The 20,204-nt window shown below is 43.5% G+C and overlaps 1 protein-coding gene across 1 annotated transcript in view; it reads right to left on the bottom strand.

The window, feature by feature from the left end:
* Positions 1-16,086, bottom strand: part of shep (alan shepard) — a 29,153-nt gene extending 13,067 nt beyond the window's left edge. The window contains 7 exon segments of the mRNA XM_067357225.1: positions 167-183; positions 186-311; positions 693-751; positions 1,011-1,225; positions 1,542-2,021; positions 13,873-14,279; positions 15,023-16,086. Coding sequence (XP_067213326.1) covers positions 167-183; positions 186-311; positions 693-751; positions 1,011-1,225; positions 1,542-2,021; positions 13,873-13,926 — 951 coding nt within the window. The 5' untranslated portion in view covers positions 13,927-14,279; positions 15,023-16,086.
* Between the last annotated feature and the right edge of the window lie 4,118 nt (positions 16,087-20,204).

Below are 20,204 nucleotides of genomic sequence, written 5' to 3'. Positions count from 1 at the left end.
GACTCCCCGACGGAGGCCTCGCGAATAAACCGAGTCGGCGAGAAGAGATATGAGAGGAAAGACAGATGATGAAAAACACAACAAAACGCAACAGATAGAAACAGGGTGGAAAATGATAGAAAGAACGAAAGAGAGAGTTTACTGTTACTCTGGTATTACTCTGTACTTGCATGCACAACCACGTACACTGTCCAGTCTACGGAGCAACCAGATACCCACTTTGGCCATCTGAGCTTGGATTCCTTTAGCGACTAATGCTTTCACAGCACCCTCTGCCGCCATCGGTGATTCGAAGTCTACGAAGCCGTATCCTGAAACACAAGCAAGATGGTACAAATCTCATCAATTTTTCTTTTTCAAAGGTTGCGAAATATTTTACTTTTACGATTATACAGTACGAAGTTAATCACAGGAAAGTTAAATTTCTAAAGAATAGCCATCTCTTTAAGCCATTTGTTATAAGATAACGACAATCTTTTGATAATAAGACAAACAATTAATTCGAGATCTGTAATTAGCAATATTTTTTGTTAGAAAACAATGAGTTTATCATTTAGAGCGATAAGTAGTTTAAATATCAAAATAACTCAAATTAGATGACCTGCAACGAGATAGACATATTGAAACAAAGAAAGTCTAAATTGAGTTTAGGAAGCTAAAAAATATCGAAGAGTATAAATGTAATTAGTTACCTTTGCACTTATTTGTATTCTTATCCAAAATCGCCTTGGTAGAGGTTATCGTTCCATATCTGCAAAAATATTGGGTTTGGGTTAACATATCGATGTCAACTTAGTTACATTTAAGTGTATACTCGCTGTTAAAATAATTTAACATGGCTACTAATCGTAATAAAATTGATAAAATATTAATAAATATAAAGCCTTGATGGCCAATAAGCTATATCATCTAATAATTTGTCTTCTCTTTGAAGAACTCATTTCCAACAGAATTACACCGATTAATAACAAAGATCAAAGGTCGTGTGTCGAATACACAACGCTACTTACTGAGAACACATGCTAACAAGATCCTTATCAGTGGTATTCTGATTGAGGCCACGAATGTAAAGATTTGTTTTGGATAGCTGCTCTGCTTGCTGTCCCTGCATGGCGTTGTTGCTAAGATTCGTGCTCATTGTGCCACTTTGACTACCAGTAGCACTGCTAGAGCTGCTGTTAGTGTTCGCTGGAGATGAAGCTGTAGGCACCCGTTGTCCACCGTACTGCAAATACCATAAACATTATATACAACAACTCACAAAATATCCTAAAATTAAAGAATGAAACATGTATAAATATCTTTCTTGCAATGAAATTTAGAAAATAACGCATACAGAGCTATGTTTCTTTCCGATCCTCGTTCACGAGAGTTCATAAGAATATCGCGCAAGGCATTAAATCCATATCAAAGCCCTTATCTTTTAACCTGCGACACTTGCCATACAACCGTGTCGTAATTATCATCACGTGACCAAGGTCCGTTGACCGACATCTCGATCGGAATTTAGGGATAACACGCCATGACAGACATAAACTCACCGTCGCGTGTTGCGCGTACGTGGCGGTGACGAAAGGATTCGCAGAGGCCGGCAGCTGCTGAGGACCGCCACCAACCGCGGTGGCTGTCCCCGCTGTATTCGGCGGATAGCGCGTGAAAGTGGGATACGCGGCCGCCGCTGCCGCCGCTGCGGCCACCGCCGCGTGCGAGGGCGCCGTGCTCCAGGTGGCAGCGCCACCTCCGCCGCCGCCGCCGCTCGCACGATACTGCACAGGGTTACCGCCACGCGGTCCGCCGCCCGTGTTGCCCTTCAATCCGTGGCCGCCGCCGCCGCCGCCGCCGCCACCGCCGCCGCCGCCACCAGCACCCGCGCCCGTCGCGGGACCAACGCCAACACTGCCGGCATTAGCGGCGCCCCCGGTGCTGCCACCGCCGCCGCCACCGCCTCCACCGCCGCCGCCGGCGCCACCCGCGTTTCCGTTATTGGCGCCCACGTACGTCGGCCTCGGTCCGTTGGTGTTCTGAAAATGGGAAAAATTTCGGTTAGAAGTAGGTCTCCTTCGTTTGATCGGTCGTGATACGAGTGCGGCTTCTTCGATAACCCAATAAGGAATATAGAGTTATCAAGAATTATGAGGACATGTAAACTATTGTGACTATTGAGAGATATCAGTTGGAGTTTGAAGATTATCTAGTCTAATGGTATCTTTTTTCTTCTTCTTTCTTTTTATCGTCACGCCAGATAAATATTGAGAATTTGAATAGAAAACAATTTTAGATGATGCAAAAACAAATCGGAAAAATTCCATCAAAACAATTTTGCGAAATTGGACAAATAATTAAACGAAATGGCGAAATAGAATGCTAAGAGCGCCGAATGCGCTTATCAGCGAGCTCTCCGGTTTAAGGTTCAATCGATGATGCGCTCTTATCGTGTAACAAGTCAATCGATCATTACTGATCAATTTTTGCGAGATAAAGACACGATTCTCGAATTGGTGGCCGGCGACAATAATTCGGAGCACAGATACGAACGTATTGTTTCCTCGTTGCGCGATAAAACAAAGGACAGTTTACGCAAGAGAAACAAACGGCAGAAACGATTCGCCCAATACTTTCGCAAAGCTGTTAAGAGTGGAATTTTGAAAAGAAGTTTGTTAATATCGATGCGACCATCGCGCTCGTCTATCGATTTCCTCGAGCGAAACAGTATACTATTTTAGAAAGCGATCGTGTTTCGCCGGCCTCGTAGTTTCGCGTGTGCACGTCGTCGGCCATGCACATTGATAAGAAGAGGGAGAGAGAGAGAGAGAGAGACAGAGAGACTCTATTATCGTTTATCAGTGACCTCGCGCGGTCACGCCTCTCCGATAGCAAGAAAGAACGGCTGGCCGGTCTCTTCCCTGCATTCTTTACCCTCCTCTTCATCTTCGCTCGATGCTTCATTCTGCGAACAGTGCATTAGGACGCACCTTTCTAACAGCATTTAAAAGCACCTATATCGATCGCCTATCTATCGACGCCTGTCGCCTATATTTTCTCTCAGCGAGAATGTCGAGGCAGATTATCATTCATCGCAACTTTCCAATTTACGATTTTACACACGTCATTGCGCGACGCCAATTGAAATTCCGTCAAATCGAATCGGAAAAGTCATTTATTTTCTACGAAATTTAATTTCTACAAGAAGCTCTCAATTTCCGCAAATCGATTCTCCTTGCGATTCGCAAAAACGACGAGCGCCTACGATATTAAAGGAAAAGATGTATTGTCGCGAAAGAGCCGGGGAAAATCCGCAGTTCAGAGGAAGCGTTTAATGAGGGACAGCCTGCTGACGCATCAGCGGAGCGATAAAACCAGACGGGTGATTCGACCGCGGTTAGCCATTGACAGTCTTGCACGGCGTGACGCGGCGACGGTTCACTGAAATAGAGAACAACGTGCGAGGACGCGTGGACGTATCGTGAATCCGGCCCGGAGAAACCGACCGACCGGATGTCACTTCCTGCTCACCACGTCTGCGTCGCCGCATCGTTGGTGACGCGAGTTCTGTCCGTCTGTCAGTACGCCGCCCCGGTCCTTTCATCTTCATCTCCTTTCGCGAGAGCTCGCTCCAATCGGTTCCGACATTCGTCTTTCAATATGTTAAAAACTGACTGCGACGCACTTTATCTTCCGAATTGTGAAGAAATTCGATTCTTTAAAAGTAACAATTTACAACTTATAGTAATTGTATGCAACTCTCGATTGTGGCGTGAAATTCGACCCGCATGTTTTTTATTCCGTTTATCGCCCGTGCAGGATTCGAGCGTTTCGAAGACCCGCTTCTCGCTGTCGGCTCGTTATTTATTATCCCATTTTGCTGCGGAATTCTCTAAGCGCGAGATTCGAATGAGCGAGCGACCGAACGCGTTTATCATATCGGCCAGCATTATCATAGCGCAACGGCTGTTTAATTGGACGCGCTCCGAGTGCATTTCGCGCTTTCTTCCAAGGACGAGAGGGATGGATCCAGGATATGCGCTACATACCGGAGATATACATGCGATCTCTCCTACTCTCAAACGTGTCACGCTCTATTAGCGAGTGGATACACGCGCCCGAGATATTCCGGAATGCGCTTTTCGATCTTCTTTTACTATTATTTTGGAGAAATTCCCGCCGTTGCCGTGAAAATCTCGCGTGACTCCAGCCGACTCGGATTTTCAAATTTCTACCTCAATACAGTTCAATAATCCTTCAATGTCCCACTAATTCGAATAATTACGCACCTTGCATATAATTTGCAAATAATTTAACATTTTAACAATGCCGCTCTTGCTCATTATTTTCCTACATCATTTGTAATTAAAAATTTGTAGTTAATTCCGATAATATTATCATACGATTGACTGCCGGCGGAGTTATCGCGAGACTGTCGCAGCTACCCGGCGCATCCGCGCGCGTATTCTTTCAAGGTGAAGAAACGGTATGCGCGGTATGCGCGCATACGTTAAGCGAGGAGGAAACTCTTTCGCGTGCGGGCAAGCAGATGCACGAACGGTGCAGCCGTGCAACCGCATTTCTCCGCGACTGATTCGCGCGCTCGGACTTTCGCACGTCGACTCGTTAATTTCTCACATGCGCTAATTACCCAGTAATTCAAGCGAGCAGCGGCTCGACGCTGATTTCTCAGCGAGCGAGAAGCGAGGAAATCAAAAGAACCAGATTGAACGGGGGAAAAATCGGATCGCATGACAAATTAATGTAAATTTAGTTTCAATTTCCGTTCGCGGCGTTGAAATTAATTCTCTTGGGAGTGAACGAGGCGCTGCATTTCGCGTTAGATGCCTTCGTGAGTGGCTGCGAGCGTCTATCGTCGAAAGGCGCGGCAATCGGGTCGAGCGAGAGTGCATCATACCGGCGCGATGCATCCATCGCCCGGCCATCCATTCGAGTGCATATATCGCTACGTGCTGCGGGAAGGAAAGCTATGTATGTTGCACGCGTTTCGCGAACGGCACGTATCGTCTACGTGAGTCGTGGCGTAAATGCGCGCGCGGCCCAGCTTGCACGGGATGCATACGCGGCGCAGCTCGTGGTGGGACGAAATACAAAACACAATAAACAATGTAACAGATGCGACTTTACGGATAAAAATTCCAACAGCTCCGCAAGAAAATTTTTAACGTCTAATTCCGTCTAATAAGCTGGAATAATTAAAATGACTGAGCAAAGATACAACAAAATCCATTGCATCAGTTTATAATATTTTACATCAAATAATAAGAATCAACGAAAATAATTATTTAAAATTGATGGAAAAAGCATCTTTTCTAATTTAATTTTGCAAAAAATAATAAAATAAGGTTTTGCACGCAGTTTGCACAATTTTAATATACAAAACTTCCGTCGTTGTTTCTCAATTATTTTTAATTAATTAGAAATTAGTGTTTATTTTAATCAACGGTGTACCTTTCTAAGAAGGTTTCCGTTCTAGGAAAAGGAAAAAAAAGCAAAGCAAGAAGAATGTGAGACTATCTAATTGTTCAGGCGTCTCGAATTTGACACCCTTTACCCGAGTTTAGGCTGGCGGCGGATATTATTAGCTGACGTCGCGTGCTTCCGTCTCGTTATAGCGTACAGAAAAACAATGTAGTAGCGAGATATATCGGTGGAGTGCCGGCTTTTCCCGGTTTCACGCAGGTTCCCGAAACCGGCGCGTGATTGCGACGCGACCTTAATTTCAACAACGAGATTCTCTGAGAAACAAATTGTAAAACGATTGTTAAATTTAGATTTACGAGAGAAAAAAAGTATTTCAATTTAATGCGGTTTAAATCTACCGACAAATTCCTAAATCTGGCATCCCAACACATGTTTCGAAACTAGGAATGTTTGGAATCTTCCTGAGTAATCGGAAAATTGTCTGGGTTCGAACAGACAAATATTCGGAAGAAAGGCATCTAGGCATAGAAAAGAATTCCGAGAAGATTATTTTCGTTCGGCGCGCAACAATACCAACCATGGCGGTTGGAAAAAATGCGGATATGCAACCCCCTGTGATGCGACATTAAGCATTGTGCCATTGTACACGCTGCGTTAGTGATGGCACGACTTCCGTTATTCTTCACAAAAAACTTTCACTACGATTTAGGGTAAATTCCGAAACCTGCAAGGACGCAAGCCGCCAGCGTGGTCCGTTTTCATTAGACGGATACATTTAGTTCGCACAATCTAATTTTATTAGTACGGCGCGAAGAGCGCGATAACTCAATTGATACGTCGCGAATATTCTCAGTGCGTTCATTTCGCATCCGTGAAAAATGGAGCATGCTATAAATCTCGATTGCTCAATCGATAAAATTAATTATTCACTCGCACGTCAATGTTATGTGATAATTTTCGTTCAAAGGGAATAATCGTCTAAAAATATTTCAAGTCACTTCCACGCGAAGTGACTTTCAAAGCTGAAAAAACTTTTTATCAATCGCGAATCGTAAAGTTATGCGCATGAATCATGCCGTCGCGAATCATCGTGCGACAAAGCGCGTGCGACAACACTTGATTGTGTACAATTATCGCACGCTATGTTGATGCACGACAATGTAAAATTTACCCATTCTAGGAGCACAAAAGTGGAAAATTTTACAGATTTAACAAAACATCTGCTTTTATTCAATGTTAAATTACATCATTCTACTAAATTCATTAAAATTTAATAATAAATATTTGAAAACTTATTCTAAAAATATTTTTATAAACTTACCAAGAATGTAATTTCTGCAACATTCTATCAGTTTAAAATAATAAAACTATATTCTTCTGAAGTTCAAACAATTTCTTTCTATCTTCGTAACTGTTTTCAAATAATATCGCTTTCTGCAGCGAAAAATAGATATTTCCACATAGTCAGATAGAATAACTCTTATCTCTACTACGACAGGAACATTTTATTCTACGTAGCGCGATAAAAAGCGTGGTTTCCTTCGTTAATGATGATGTAATGAAGGTTCACGCCACGCCGACAAGCGACGGACCTTGACTGCGTGTATCTAGGCCGGTAGCCTCTCTCTCTCTCTCTTACTCTGTGCTCTCTTTCTCTCCCTCTCTTTAACCCCAGACCTAGGTCGTCTCGTCTCAGACTATTGTGACACCAAAGAGGAAACTTCTATCTCTATAATTGAGATACAAAATCTTTTCAATTTCCATAGAAAAAATATTTTGGTGATAAAACTTATCTGCTATCAAAAGAAAAATGCCACAGCAGGTATAAATCGTATATCTCTTGTCAAACATCTAGCGTATCCTTTTCCTTCCATTATATGAAGGGTTCAGAGGAAAAGTAAACAAATATTTTTTTAAATCCAGGTATAAATAAGAAAAAACTGAACAGTTTTTCGCCGAATGGAATAAAAGTGAGTGCAAATGTTTAAGTTAAAATTAAAAGAAACAAAGCTATGAAAAACAATGCATATGTAACACGTAATTAGAAAAACAACTGTAACTTTAGAACATTTTCTAACAAAAATGAACTTGTTTCACTTTTCCTCGGAGCCCCTCATATATATTTAAATGAAATATATCTCTAAAAGTAACTACACTCCACAATTTTGTGGCACAACTTGCAATTTAAATACACCTCGTGTACAATTAAACAATGGTGAATATGTAATCTTGGCGAAGTGAGCGCCACATCGGAGTATTTTTATTCTCGAGGAAGTTTCGCGCGGTGCGGCCTGAAAACTTCAACTCTTTTCCCTACTGGTGTTTTCTAACGACACGTTAGAAAGGCTACATTGTATGGGATGGATGGACGGACGGACGGACGGACGGACGGCCTTGACACCGCCGACTGGCACCGTCATCGGGTACCGTTGTGCACCGCATGCCGCCGGCCGGTAAACTTCGTGAATGGCGAGCGCCGAGGAGGTGAGGCGGAGGCAGCGAGACCACCAAAGTATGCAGGTAGAGACGAGTGTTTGCTTTCGCGTGAATCTCGGTGCTCGATTTTCTACACGACACTGCAGAACGCAACGTGAAAAATGGCAGGAGAGAATCGAGAATTAGAACGGTGGATAATTAAAATCGTGTTTTAATTGAAAAATTGTTAACAGAACATTTTTTTGCGTGCGCGAAATTGCAGACGCGTCTAATAACATTTTTTCGCTCTTTGAGTGCGCTTTCAAAATGTTAGCTTTGAGGCGAATTTCCAGGAAAAAAAAAAAAAAAAACATTGCACGCGAAAAATTCTTTTGACTTCCTGAAATCGCGCAAGAAATTCACATCTCGTTCTCGCCTGCGTCACAATTTCGACTTTATCTTACATAAATATACTCGTAAATATATGTTTTCTCTTGGGGATGTAATTTTTCTACTTCGACGCGCTCTGTACATTGATGAATTATGAACGCTACACGATCCTACGGATGTCCGACGACCCAGAAATTCCGAAAAGCGGGTGTCAACTCTGCGCAAGGGTTGAAGACGCCCTCGGTAAACGCGAAAGATATCGCCCGCCATGCGGAAAAGGGCGGCGGACACAGCTAGGATTGCGTCAGAGCGGAAAGGGAGTGCAGCAGGGCGGAGAATAGGCGCAGCAAGGATGATATCGATTATCCGCGGTCTCGCGGCGGCCGGCGCGACGCCGAAAGGACGAACTCGTCCTCCCGGAAATCTCCCTTGATCTCATTAATATCGTTTTCGCGCGCCTTCTCGAAATAATCCCCAGACGGGCGCAACGGAATCGAAATATGAGAGCGGGGTAATAACGACGCTAATGCGGCTTGCAATATCCTGTTAACAGGACTTTCCTTTCCGGGAAACACGGTCAGAAAAAAAGTATAGTGGCGGGGGTGGCTACAACTTCTAGCTTTCCGTTTAATTAATTATCCTGATATTGAGATTTAATATTGTCGAGTGACTTTTACGCGTAAAAAATATAATTAAATTCACTACTCGTTAATAATAATAAATAAATAAATTAATTAATTAGTATTAAAACACTGCCGTTCAAGATACTAACGCGAATAAATTTAACGACCGCTTTTAATTTTACACGGGACAATGTCGATTGCTGAAACTAAACAGGTAAGTAATGCCCGAGCTGACACTTGATAACTTGCAGTATGGCTTCGATTTTGTTTTCGCCCCAGTGCCCCCCGCAGCAAAAACTTCGGTTCACCGCAAAAACGAAGGGAAAAGAAAAGTTCTGCGGTGCGGCTTGAGCAGTTTGCTCGATGCAACGACTAGAATATATGGAAATCGTCAGCAGCTGAAGTGTGCATAAAATATCAAGCACTGCATTAAGACTCTCTGTTTCTTACTCATGTCATTAAAATTCAGCGACATATTTTATGCCAATTGCTGCAAGAAATATATGCTAAATAAAACGTTGATTAATGTTTTTTTACTATGTTATTCTAAGGTCTATATTTCTGCTTGCTTCATTTAGACAATTTTATACGATAGAAATATAAGAAAACTAAAATAAAACATATCAATCTTAAAATTTTACGTTTAACGTAAAATGATTTAATAATTCAAATTTCGATTGCAAAATGCAATTATACTGATGCGATGCACACGATTGCGGCTGAACGGCTCATCGACCTATCGCTGACTCGCGAGAGTCGCTCCGAGAATCTTGATTAAATATTTGACGAGCAGATTATGAAGTTTAAAGTACGGAAAGATGGCTACTTTTCTTCTGGCTGACTGAGCTCGACAGTTTTACCGTTCATTACGGCGCGGCTTGCAGTTCGAGAAAAAAAAATTCACGGCGAAGCAAAGAAGCGTGTTTATACGTGCTCCAATCAATCGCGCCGAGTGCGCGTATATTCATGCGTTTAACAGCGTCGATAACGAACGACGCATTCGCGTCGATACTTAGCAATCTGAGAATTTCTTTTGAAACACCAAGTTTTATAGAATTTAAAAAATCATTTCAGATTTTGCACGCGGCAGAAAAAAATGTGAGAGCATTTACAGATTGGAAGTCAAAAATTAACTCAAAACATATTTGAGAAAATAAATGAGAGAAAAACTAAATGGTGAAATTAAGTTTGAAAAAAAAATGCTTGAGCGACAAATTTTCAGTGTCAGAAACTTCGGTTGTCACTTTGTAACAAGCGACGCAACATGCGGTCGTTTATAATTGTCTACAATGCAGCCCTGAAACAACATAGGAAAAATGGGAAGATAACGTCCCGTCGAAATGAATACTTCGAAAAGACATTAACTTGTCGTTAAGCGACTTTCGAAGGAAATCTGAGCGAATTCGCTTTCTCTTTCTCCTGCACGTTTATTCGGTCAAAGCGCGATTGCGTTATCAGCACTTTCGATAAGAACACAAACAAAATAACGACTGTTATCCATCCTGAGAAAGCGATACGAGAAAAGGAAAATGTGGAATTTTAGGCCAGCGAGACAATTCTATCTTATCGAGTGATATTTCCAACGTCACTGAGATTTCGACGATATAATCGAATGTCATAAATAAAAAAAGAGGCAAAGGGAACTATCGAAAAAACGATTCTATATTTTTATACTTTAACTTTTTATATTTTTATACTCTTTTATGCTCTAACGATAAAATCCGCAAGTGGAATTTACTTAAATTTAAATATTCGGCTAATTCAATTTTGTGATATTATTTTCTTCAGAGTAGAATCTTGTCACGCGTATACATTCATTTCAACAACGCAATTCTTAATAGTTTTGGAATTCTTTAAATGAAATAGAATCGCGGTATCGATAATCAGATCTTACGTGATTCTTGCGAAGCTCGTTAAATCCGCACGCTCACGTATGCGTGCGTGCATTATGCGGTGCAAGGTGCATGTCCGATATGTGCCGGTGCGATGCTCATTAACCAACGCGTATTATCTCGCCGCAATTAACGCGCGATCCAAAGCCAATTACAAGCAAGCGAGGCGCGAAAAGATTTAATTAACCAGCAGCGACTCGTTCACGTTTTTCGCGTTTTCTCGCGGAACATTATTTCGAAGCAAATTTCGTAATGAGTCCTTCGAATCTAACTGTTTAATTATTTAAAATGTACAGTCCAAATCCCCGGACTATTAGCTGCGACTTGGGAGGCACGATGATAACGTCGAGTCACCCCGCCGCAAGAATCGTCCAATTGTCGTACCGCAAAAGAAACCGCGCGCATGAAAGAAATCTAAATCGAGACAGCTCGTCGCGAGAGATGAACAACCGTTTTGTACGATGACTCTTGCCGGTGATGATCACGACCGAGTCGCCTGAACTCCATTACGCGCGATAACCTCTTCTCGAAGACTATGAAGAGGATGACGACGACAATGACGTTACATCGAACGAGGAGTAACAATGTGTTCAAAAATCGGTATAACAATGTATTCGAGAAAAATAAACCGTTAAAAATTCGCATATTACTTTCACTGTTGCAAGTTATTTAGCCGTTGTAAAACACTTAATAACACGCTTAAATATTACAATTGATATTATTATCAAATTAATAATTAAATTGTTAATTATTAATATTATTATTGAAGTTTCTTTATTCGATCACTTATTCTTAAGATCAAGATGATTTAAGTATATAATAATTGATAGTACATTTTTATGCAAATTTTTCCAAGTTTTTCTGCAATAAAAAAATAAAAAAATAAAGTAATAAAAACCTAAAAGTTACAATTCTTTACTAATAAGATTATAAAGGTTAGCAGCGTTTTAATCATTTCGAGTTTGAATATATTGTAGAAGCGCAAGTAATACAATACTGAAGAATTTATTTTAGAAGTTTGAAAGATCCTAGAAACCGTTAGCTCAAACCAAACTATTTCGTCAATTCATAAAATTCTAAAGAAAATTTTTCAAAAGTTCTAAAAATATTCAAAACCATAAATCTTCAGGCTTGTAAAACTTATTTTAGAAAGTCTTTGAAAAGAAGAAAAAGGAGATTTTTCAAAAAGTTTAAAAGATCCTAGAAACCATTAAGGTCAAACTATTTCGTTAAAGTGCAATTCACAGAATTTTAAAGAATATATTTAGGTCGAAAACACATGGTCGGAAACCATTTAAGTTGTAGAACCTTCCTCAGGTCATGGTAAGGAACTCATGTCCATCGAATTTCTAGCATTCGGCTTCTCAGGTTCCGAGCTAAAATTAGCAACCTGTGCACCGAGAGAACGCTGTTGCAACTTGCAACTATCCACCACTATCCGAGTTTCTACTCTTGTCTAACGTGGGATATATGCCTTTCTAAAGACATCCTTTTCAATTCTCTTGTTCCCTTCGAATGTATTCTGACTAATATTTGCTTTCAAATTATTTTGCTACGAGCACTGCGCCTCCCATTTCTGAAATTCCCCAGCGCTGCATCTGACATTGCTAAATTTCACAGTCGCCAAAAATGTATGATTGTTTATGAAATGTAAAAAAAAATGTTTTATTAAAGTAAGATCAATTTTAACTGTAATGTTATTAATATAATCGCAATCGGAAACACGTGTTTCCCCCATTTCAGTTTATGTAACAGATCATTAACGATAATGGCACACGATAATAATAAAACTAAAGCTTTATATCGCAATATTTTAGAAACGAAGAATACTTTTTATCTAAGAATTTGCGCTTTTGATTACCTTTCATAAAAATGAAATTCTGGCGGATTTATTCATTATACATTCGTCTGATGACGAGGCTTAACAGATCGTTAGAACAATTTTGAGCGAGTGCTGGCCCAACTTATTTTAATATACATTCATCGTACGCTCAGTGCAAAATTAAAATACAAAACTTTGAAGCCAGTTTGTAATTGAATAAATATATCAATATTTATCCACATCGACATTCGAGATTTTGCAAGACTCATCACATTAATGCAAGATATAAGAAAAAAAAATTAAAAGTAAGGAAAATATGCGGCCGAAAGACCGAGACAGATTAAGTGTTCGTGGCGTATACGCAAAACGAGAGAGGAGTGCAGCGAAGAGGGAAAATGCACAGAACAGACAGAATGGGGCAACGGGGGGAGGGTTACGGCAGGCATGGTGAGACGGTCGAAAGAGGCATGTACGAGCGGGGCGGAGAGGGAGAGAAAGAGAGAGAGAGAGAGAAAGAGAGGACTGGGTGGGGCAGCAGCCAGACGCCCCGCGGCAAACTGTCAAACTACGCCGGCGGTTCCGCAAGCCGTCCCGTCCGTGGCCGTCGTCGGCCGCCCCCATGATTAAAAACTCTCTATGGCTTTTCCGCGAGTACGCGTGCGCGTGCATTTTCCAACGGTCCTTCCGCAGGACACAATGCTAGAGACGCAAAATGCGAAATCGAGAAAAAAATTTTAACGTAAGAAACAAAGAGAAAAGAGATCGGGAATAGAAAGTTGAGAGAAATATTGCTTAGGCCATACAACATATGTTTCTCCATTCGAAATGAAAGATAAATGCATTCGGAAAGGTGATGAGAATTTATTGCAGGCCCAGCGACGACAGACCCAAGGTTAATGGCATGCTGTGGGAGAAAATGGTACTCTTGGAAAAGTCACGTTTTTTTTTTTTCCCACTTCAAAGAAATGCAACATCGGCGAAGAAGCAACACGGAAATGCGGCGTGCATTGCGAACGACGAGAAAAGGGGAGGATTTCGGAAGAAAGGGCGATGAGAGAAAGAGAGAGAGAGAGAGAGAGAGAGAGACAAAGCGCGAACACGGCATCCAAGGCTCGTCGCACGCCACGTTAGCACGCGCTCGCGCGCACACAACGATGCTGCGCGAAGCGGTGAGTCGCACGAGCACTGCGCACCCGTCGTCGGTCGTTCCGAGAGGATCGAGAAAGACAGACACAGCGAGAGGGAGAGAGAACGAGAAAGAGCGTACGTGTATGCGTGTATCGCACACAAATCGTGTACTCACCATCATTTTGTAATTGATCTTCCGCGCGGCCACGTTTTCCATTCTCACGGACATGTTAGCGGCCTCTTAGTAGCGGTGTCCGTCGCGTCACCCGTCGAGAGGACGATACAGCTGCAGTCTCGACGATAACAATAATAACAATAATACGCCGGCGTGACGCTGCGCAGACTAAAAACCGTCAGCCGTCCGTCGCCGGTCGCTTTCGCGCCGCCGCTCCGGTTCCTTCACCTCCTCCTCCTCCTCTTCCTCCGCCTGTTTCTCCTCCCGCACAGTAGCCTCCTCTTCCTTTTCTTCTTGTTTGTCGGCGCCTCGCACGTCTCGTCTGCCTTTCAGCCGACGACGTCACTTGGCGTACCGCACCACCGCACGATGAGTTTCTTCGTTCACCGGCGACACTGATCGGATAACTGCACAGAGAAAATTCACACACTGCAGCAGCCTGCTCGTCGTCGCCTGCTCACTCGCTCGCACGAACGCACGCACGCACCGATCACTAAACGCGAAATTTTTGCACTCTCCCGACCGGCCGACGGGGGCCGGGACGGAACGAAGACTGAGAGATACGAACGAAGGAAAGAGTACGTGCGTGTGGCCGGCGACGTAGTGTAAGAATACCGGGCGAGACGCTGCTCGGCGTGCAGCTACGAGGGATGGCCCAATGGCGGCGTAGGAGGGGGTGGAGAGGGTAGGGACTGACCGTACTGTACTGTACCTATGGCTTTAACGCGAACCATGGGCCTAGCCTTCACCGTCGCTAACGAAATCCGACGTGACGATAGATCACTGTGCCATCAGATAAAGAAAGATGGAAGAGAAGAGAGAGAACGCGGCATCGGGAGAAAGAGCGAACGTGTGCGCGACTAGAAACGAGGAATGCGAGAGAGGGGAGAAATAGAGAGAGAGAGAAAGAGAGAGAAAGACAGAGCGTGTAAGTGACGATTCTGTAAGTATCGGAGGAAGCGAGATAGAATGACGCGCAGAAGGGAGTGGGGGAGGGACGGTATAGGGAAGACAGAGAGAAAGATAGAAAAGAAGGGAGTGACAGAGAGAGAGAGAGAGATAGAAAAGTCGCTGCTGAGCCGATGGCGATGCGAGCGACGGATGTCAAGAGGGTGTGTCGTGATTGCGGAGCGCACTTTTCACCACTTACAACTGCTATTGCTTTTTTTTCAACTTCCACCGCGGCACGCCGACAGCCGGTGTTGCGCTTCACTCTTGCCGTTCGCCCGCTTGCGCGCGCGCGTGCTTCTTCCTCGTCATCAACGGCGGCGGCGTCGTCGTCGTTAAGCTTCTCCCCTCGTTACTCTATATACGTATCAAAATCACGCACTCACGCACTGCACACACCCGACTCGAATGTCTTCAAGGAAATAAAAAAAAAGAAATAAAATGGAGAAGAGAGAGAATAGAGCGCGCACGCTGCGCTGCACCGCAACGCGCCGCAAAACGCAAAAACTAACGGCGCTGCGACCGCCGTGGACTGCACCGTCTACTAGAGCGGAGGAGTCACTCCGCCGCTTATCAGCCGCCTCGCGCTTCCGATACGTCGTTGCCGTTGCTCGACAGACACTGTGCGTCGGGGACACGGTGGCAGGCTGTACGCCGTCGTGTCGGCCTTCTCCCACGAACGATTCGTTCTCCGTTGCTCCGCTCGTGGATCGAGCGAGTCCCCCGGCCTGTGCGGCTGCCTCGTCGACGCCGTCGTTAACGTCCAGGCAACTACTGTTATCCCGCCGCCAGGGTCGCTTCGCGAATCACACGCACAAACGGCCGCTCCTTTACTGATGTTCCACCGCCGCCACCGCTATTCTTCTTCCTCTTGCTGTCGTTTCACGCAATAATCTCGTTCTCCCTCGTTCCCGCACAGCGCTTCTCCACTCTTCTCTCCTCTCGCGTATCTTTCTATCCGTGTCCACGTAGAAACGAAACGGTTCTCTCTCTCTCTCTCTCTCTCTCTCTACTCTTTCAACGGTCGTACAAATTACACCGCGTTGAATCTCCGCGGAGCACAACTACTTTAATTTACGGCGCGTTATTACAAAAATAGAGCTTGCGTGTAGAGCGTGTGGTACGTGTATGTCTCTCTCGTGTGTTTCCCTTAAATAAGATTAATGTACAATTGGTTAATTGTTACTATAGGAAACATTTAGTGTGTGTGTTGTCTTGTAGGTAGAGACTAAGCTACTGCCCGGCGAGATGCGCCCATCTTGCCCGAAACTGAAGGTAATCGCCGATGCGCGGCGCTGCCAACTACCGCCACCGACCGCTGGGGCTCCGGCGGCCGCACCTGTCTGCGTTGCCGCCACTCAACACACGCGCAAAAGTCGCGTTGCTTCAGTCGGATCCGTGCGCGAGCGAGAGAGAGCGAGCGGTGGCACCGCGGATGCGACCAAGACGCGCGGTCAGCGAGCGAGCGGCTGCTGCAGTGCGATGATCAACGGGACGCAAGAAGGGGAGCAGACGAGCCGGTGACACGGTCTGGCCGGCGAATTTCAACATGCCGCAGTTGGCAACCGTGCGAACGCGCGGAGCGCCATGGTGGCGGTAAGCGGGTGGAAGGGGAAATGACGGAGAAACCGAGACGAGGAAAGAGAAAGAAAGAGGGGACATTCATTACGTTCTCCGGGCAAGTTCTACCGAACTCTAGCCTAAAACGGATCACCATGGCTCGTTTGCGCTTTTGAAACGAAAAGCGTGATGCATGCTGCCTAACGCCGTTTCTAACTATTACAGGGAGAAGGGGAAGGAATTGAAAAATGACTCTATTAATAAAATTGAAGAAACTCCTCGACATCATATTGCGAAGTAACAATCGAGTTACCGACTGCCGTACGCCGAAGAAATATCAAGGTGCATGGCACGTCGATGCTAATAAACGCCAGAATTACTAAAATAAACACGCGAAATGAAAACGAAAAGGAAGCCGCGATGAAAAAGGGGACGAAGCAGAGGCACGAGTATCGAGGAGCGAACGGGTAGTGGCGCGTACGCTCACCCTCGCTCATCCCATTCACTATATAACCACGTAAAGCTCGAGCATTGCCGTGTTTATTCGCGTTCGATTTTGCATGAAAGTACACGATTTTCCAACTCGATCAGAGGCACAAATCGCCTGCAAATCGATAGTATTTCGTTTAATAAAGTTGAAGAGAACAACACATTCGCAAAAATGCATCAGATTTTCTTACCTGAATTCCTGACACAAGTTTTACAGTTTCTCTTTAACAGATTTCGTTCAGCTTTTGACTTCAATTCATACTCGAGTCAAACATTTATTACACGTCGCACGGTTATTCTTAAAGTTCCGGAATTCCTATTCCGCTACTTGAGACCAATGAGCCGTTGGGAGAAAGCGAGACAGGAAAGAGAGACACGGGGAGAAATAAAGAGAGCAAGAGGAAGAAGCGATTCTCGCGCTCTCTTTCCACAGGCTGAAGGATCGATTGTTCCGGTCCTTTCTCTACAGGGGTGCTTACAGGGGACTTTTTTTTTACCTGAAAAAAAATGTATTTTAATTTTGACAAGTCAACGTCGAGCAAAACAGTCTCTCATATTATTTCGAATTTATATTAATAGAAAGAGATTAATCACGTGTATCTCAATTTACTGGAAATAATGAAAATATTAGTTGGAAATAATGAAAAATAATTTATCCTTTAATTAGCAACTATATGCGCAAAAAGAAAGCGCATTTATCAAACGATAAGAGTGATTTCTTTCTCAATACCGCCTTTTATATGCGCCCCTGTTTCTCATCGCTATCTTTCTCCACTCTCTTCCTTTCCACTTCCAGTTTTTTCTTCCTCCGTCCGCTGTTTCCTCTCTCTTTCTTTCTCTCCGCACATGAAGTTCCTTCGCACCTTTGTCGCGAAGCGCGAGAGCGCGTTTATCGATCGATCGCAGAACGACCTCGCTCACGTCTCCTACTCCTCCTGAAGGTCAGGAGTCGGCGGGCTGGATTTTCCCTCCTCCTCCCGCGCAATTTCCTCTCTTTTTTCCGCGCGACGCGGTGCGGCGCGACGCAACGCGACGCGACGCGACTCAGTGCGGACAGCATCCCTCCACCACCGCGACACCCCGTACCGCTCTCGCTCTCGCGGTCGTCGACTCGTGCACGCGTCTCATTGACGAGCTCTTTCTGCCGTGCGAGTAAAGCGATGCGCGGCGTCGCGAGGAGCGTCGATTATTTTTTTTTTTTTCACGACGCGATCGATCGATCGCGTGGATCAATCAGTTGATCCTTATTAACGAGATCCCGGTGAATCCGAAGGAGTAAAATTTCATTTTTGAGAAAACGACTTTCTGCTAGAATTTTCAACATCCAACTCTGAAATAATGAATTTATATAAATGATAACGTAATTTAAGTTTATATGAATATAATCCAATTACTAAAGAAATTGGGCGAACCGCTCTTCAAGTTTGTTATACTAGATGTACACAGACGATCGGGCTTATCATGTCGCAAAAACACCAATATTGACATTACACGAACGCGTATATATTTCGCCTTGAAACCGTCTCCCGAGCTTAAATATATTTTGTTCTCGGGAATTCGTTGCAAATAAATTGTAATGAAATTAAACGCGACTGACTCCCGACAAGACAAGCAATACTTAAATTCATGTTCTCGAGATGCGCAAAATGATGAAGTTTATTTCACCATCTTCTACACGGAAAAACAATTTCGCTATCGCAGCGAAATCGTCGTTGCTATTACACATTAGATGTGATAGCGACAAAACTTTGCTACCAACAAAATAATTTATTTCTAACAAATATATTTTGTTAATGCAGCAAAACTGTCGCTGCCAATGAAAATTTTGATGGCAAGATCAATTTATTATAATAGTGATATAATTTGCAGATTTAGCAAATTATTATTTGCAACAAATAAAATCAGCATCCGTAACAAATCTCTTTGCTATCCATATAATAACTTACATGTTTTGCTACAACAGCGTAAAATTTGCTATGCCAACAAATTCTTTTTTTTTTTTTTGTATATGAGAAATATTTAACTCGCCTTGTCAAGTTAAAAAGGTAAAATAAAACCCACTCGATATTGAACAAAATTAAATACCAAGCTCTTAATTTAATAAAATAGTTAATATTGAAAATATTGGTCCGTAAATTTATGCAATACTTGTAAATTTTTTGCGCAGAGAAAAAGAAAGGGAGAATAATCTGAGCCACGTAGACTGTAAAAAAATTTATCGGTTACCTTGTAAAGTACCCTGTATACATCGATATACTAGACGATCCTTCTTTCTCTTATAGAATCGCGATCCTGTTAAGCGATGCACCATGCGTGATACGTCACAATGCGGTCGTTCGCCACTCGTGAGGGCCCATCTTCGTCGAGGACGCCCAGAGCCGCCACCGCCGCCGCCTTAGTCATCAAGCCTCGTCCGTCTCGTCGCTTACCTGGATACGCTCGTTCTCATTCGCTGAGACATGCAAGAAAGCAGGCCAAGTCGGTTTTGACCGATGTCTCTTCTCGTGTCACTCGCTTTCTCTGTCTCCTGATCGCAAACGCGCACAGTTCCACAAGCTGTGGACAAGGTCAAGGTTATTAGCCTTCAACATCCTCGTCCGGCGAAATTTCCTATAAATAGCCCTTACCCTTCTCTACTATCTCCCTCTTTTCTTCTCCGCTCATTCCGATGCACGCGAACTAGAATGTTAGAAAAGTTGTTCGGTCTGGTCGAAACTGAAAGCAGCTTGCTTGGCTTGTAGATCATTCATGTAAATGTTAATCCTAAGAGGATCACTGTTGACTTTGAACAAGCATTGTACATTACTGCCTCCTCAGCTTATCTGGAAAAATGACGTATTAAAATCTATATTACAATCAATAAATATTGCTGATATTGCTAAGAAATATTTCTACGAATGCTTCCAATTATTTGCTTTTAATCATTTATACTATTTTTTAAGATACTGATAAAACTGGTGTCTATGCTGAAGAATGCGTGAAACTATAGGCAAGACCGTCGTATAGAGAGAATGATCTCGCAGACTCGATAGGCCCGAGATGAGGGCGAGCAGCACTCGGACATTCCGTTGCTGCCGCTCGTGCGAACAGGTTTCCGAGCGATTGCAAAAAAAAAAAAAAAAAAAGAAAAGGAAAAAAATTCGAAGGAAAAAAGGAGGAAAGACGGGGCGAAGAAAAAGAAGGCATCGCGCGTGAGACGCGGAACAGCAAAGCTAAACAGAGTCATTCGCGGCGGATCGTTTGATGTGAGTAACGAAATCGTAAGATTGGATTAGGCATCATCCGCGTTTTGTCGGTTATCTGTACGAGAACGGAGATCGAAGTCAATATCCCTT

This window comes from Linepithema humile, chromosome 6, assembly GCF_040581485.1.
Source record: "Linepithema humile isolate Giens D197 chromosome 6, Lhum_UNIL_v1.0, whole genome shotgun sequence".
NCBI classification, from domain to species: domain Eukaryota; kingdom Metazoa; phylum Arthropoda; class Insecta; order Hymenoptera; family Formicidae; genus Linepithema; species Linepithema humile.
The sequence above is the reverse complement of the archived record's forward strand: the minus strand, read 5'-3'. Positions and strand labels throughout refer to the sequence as shown.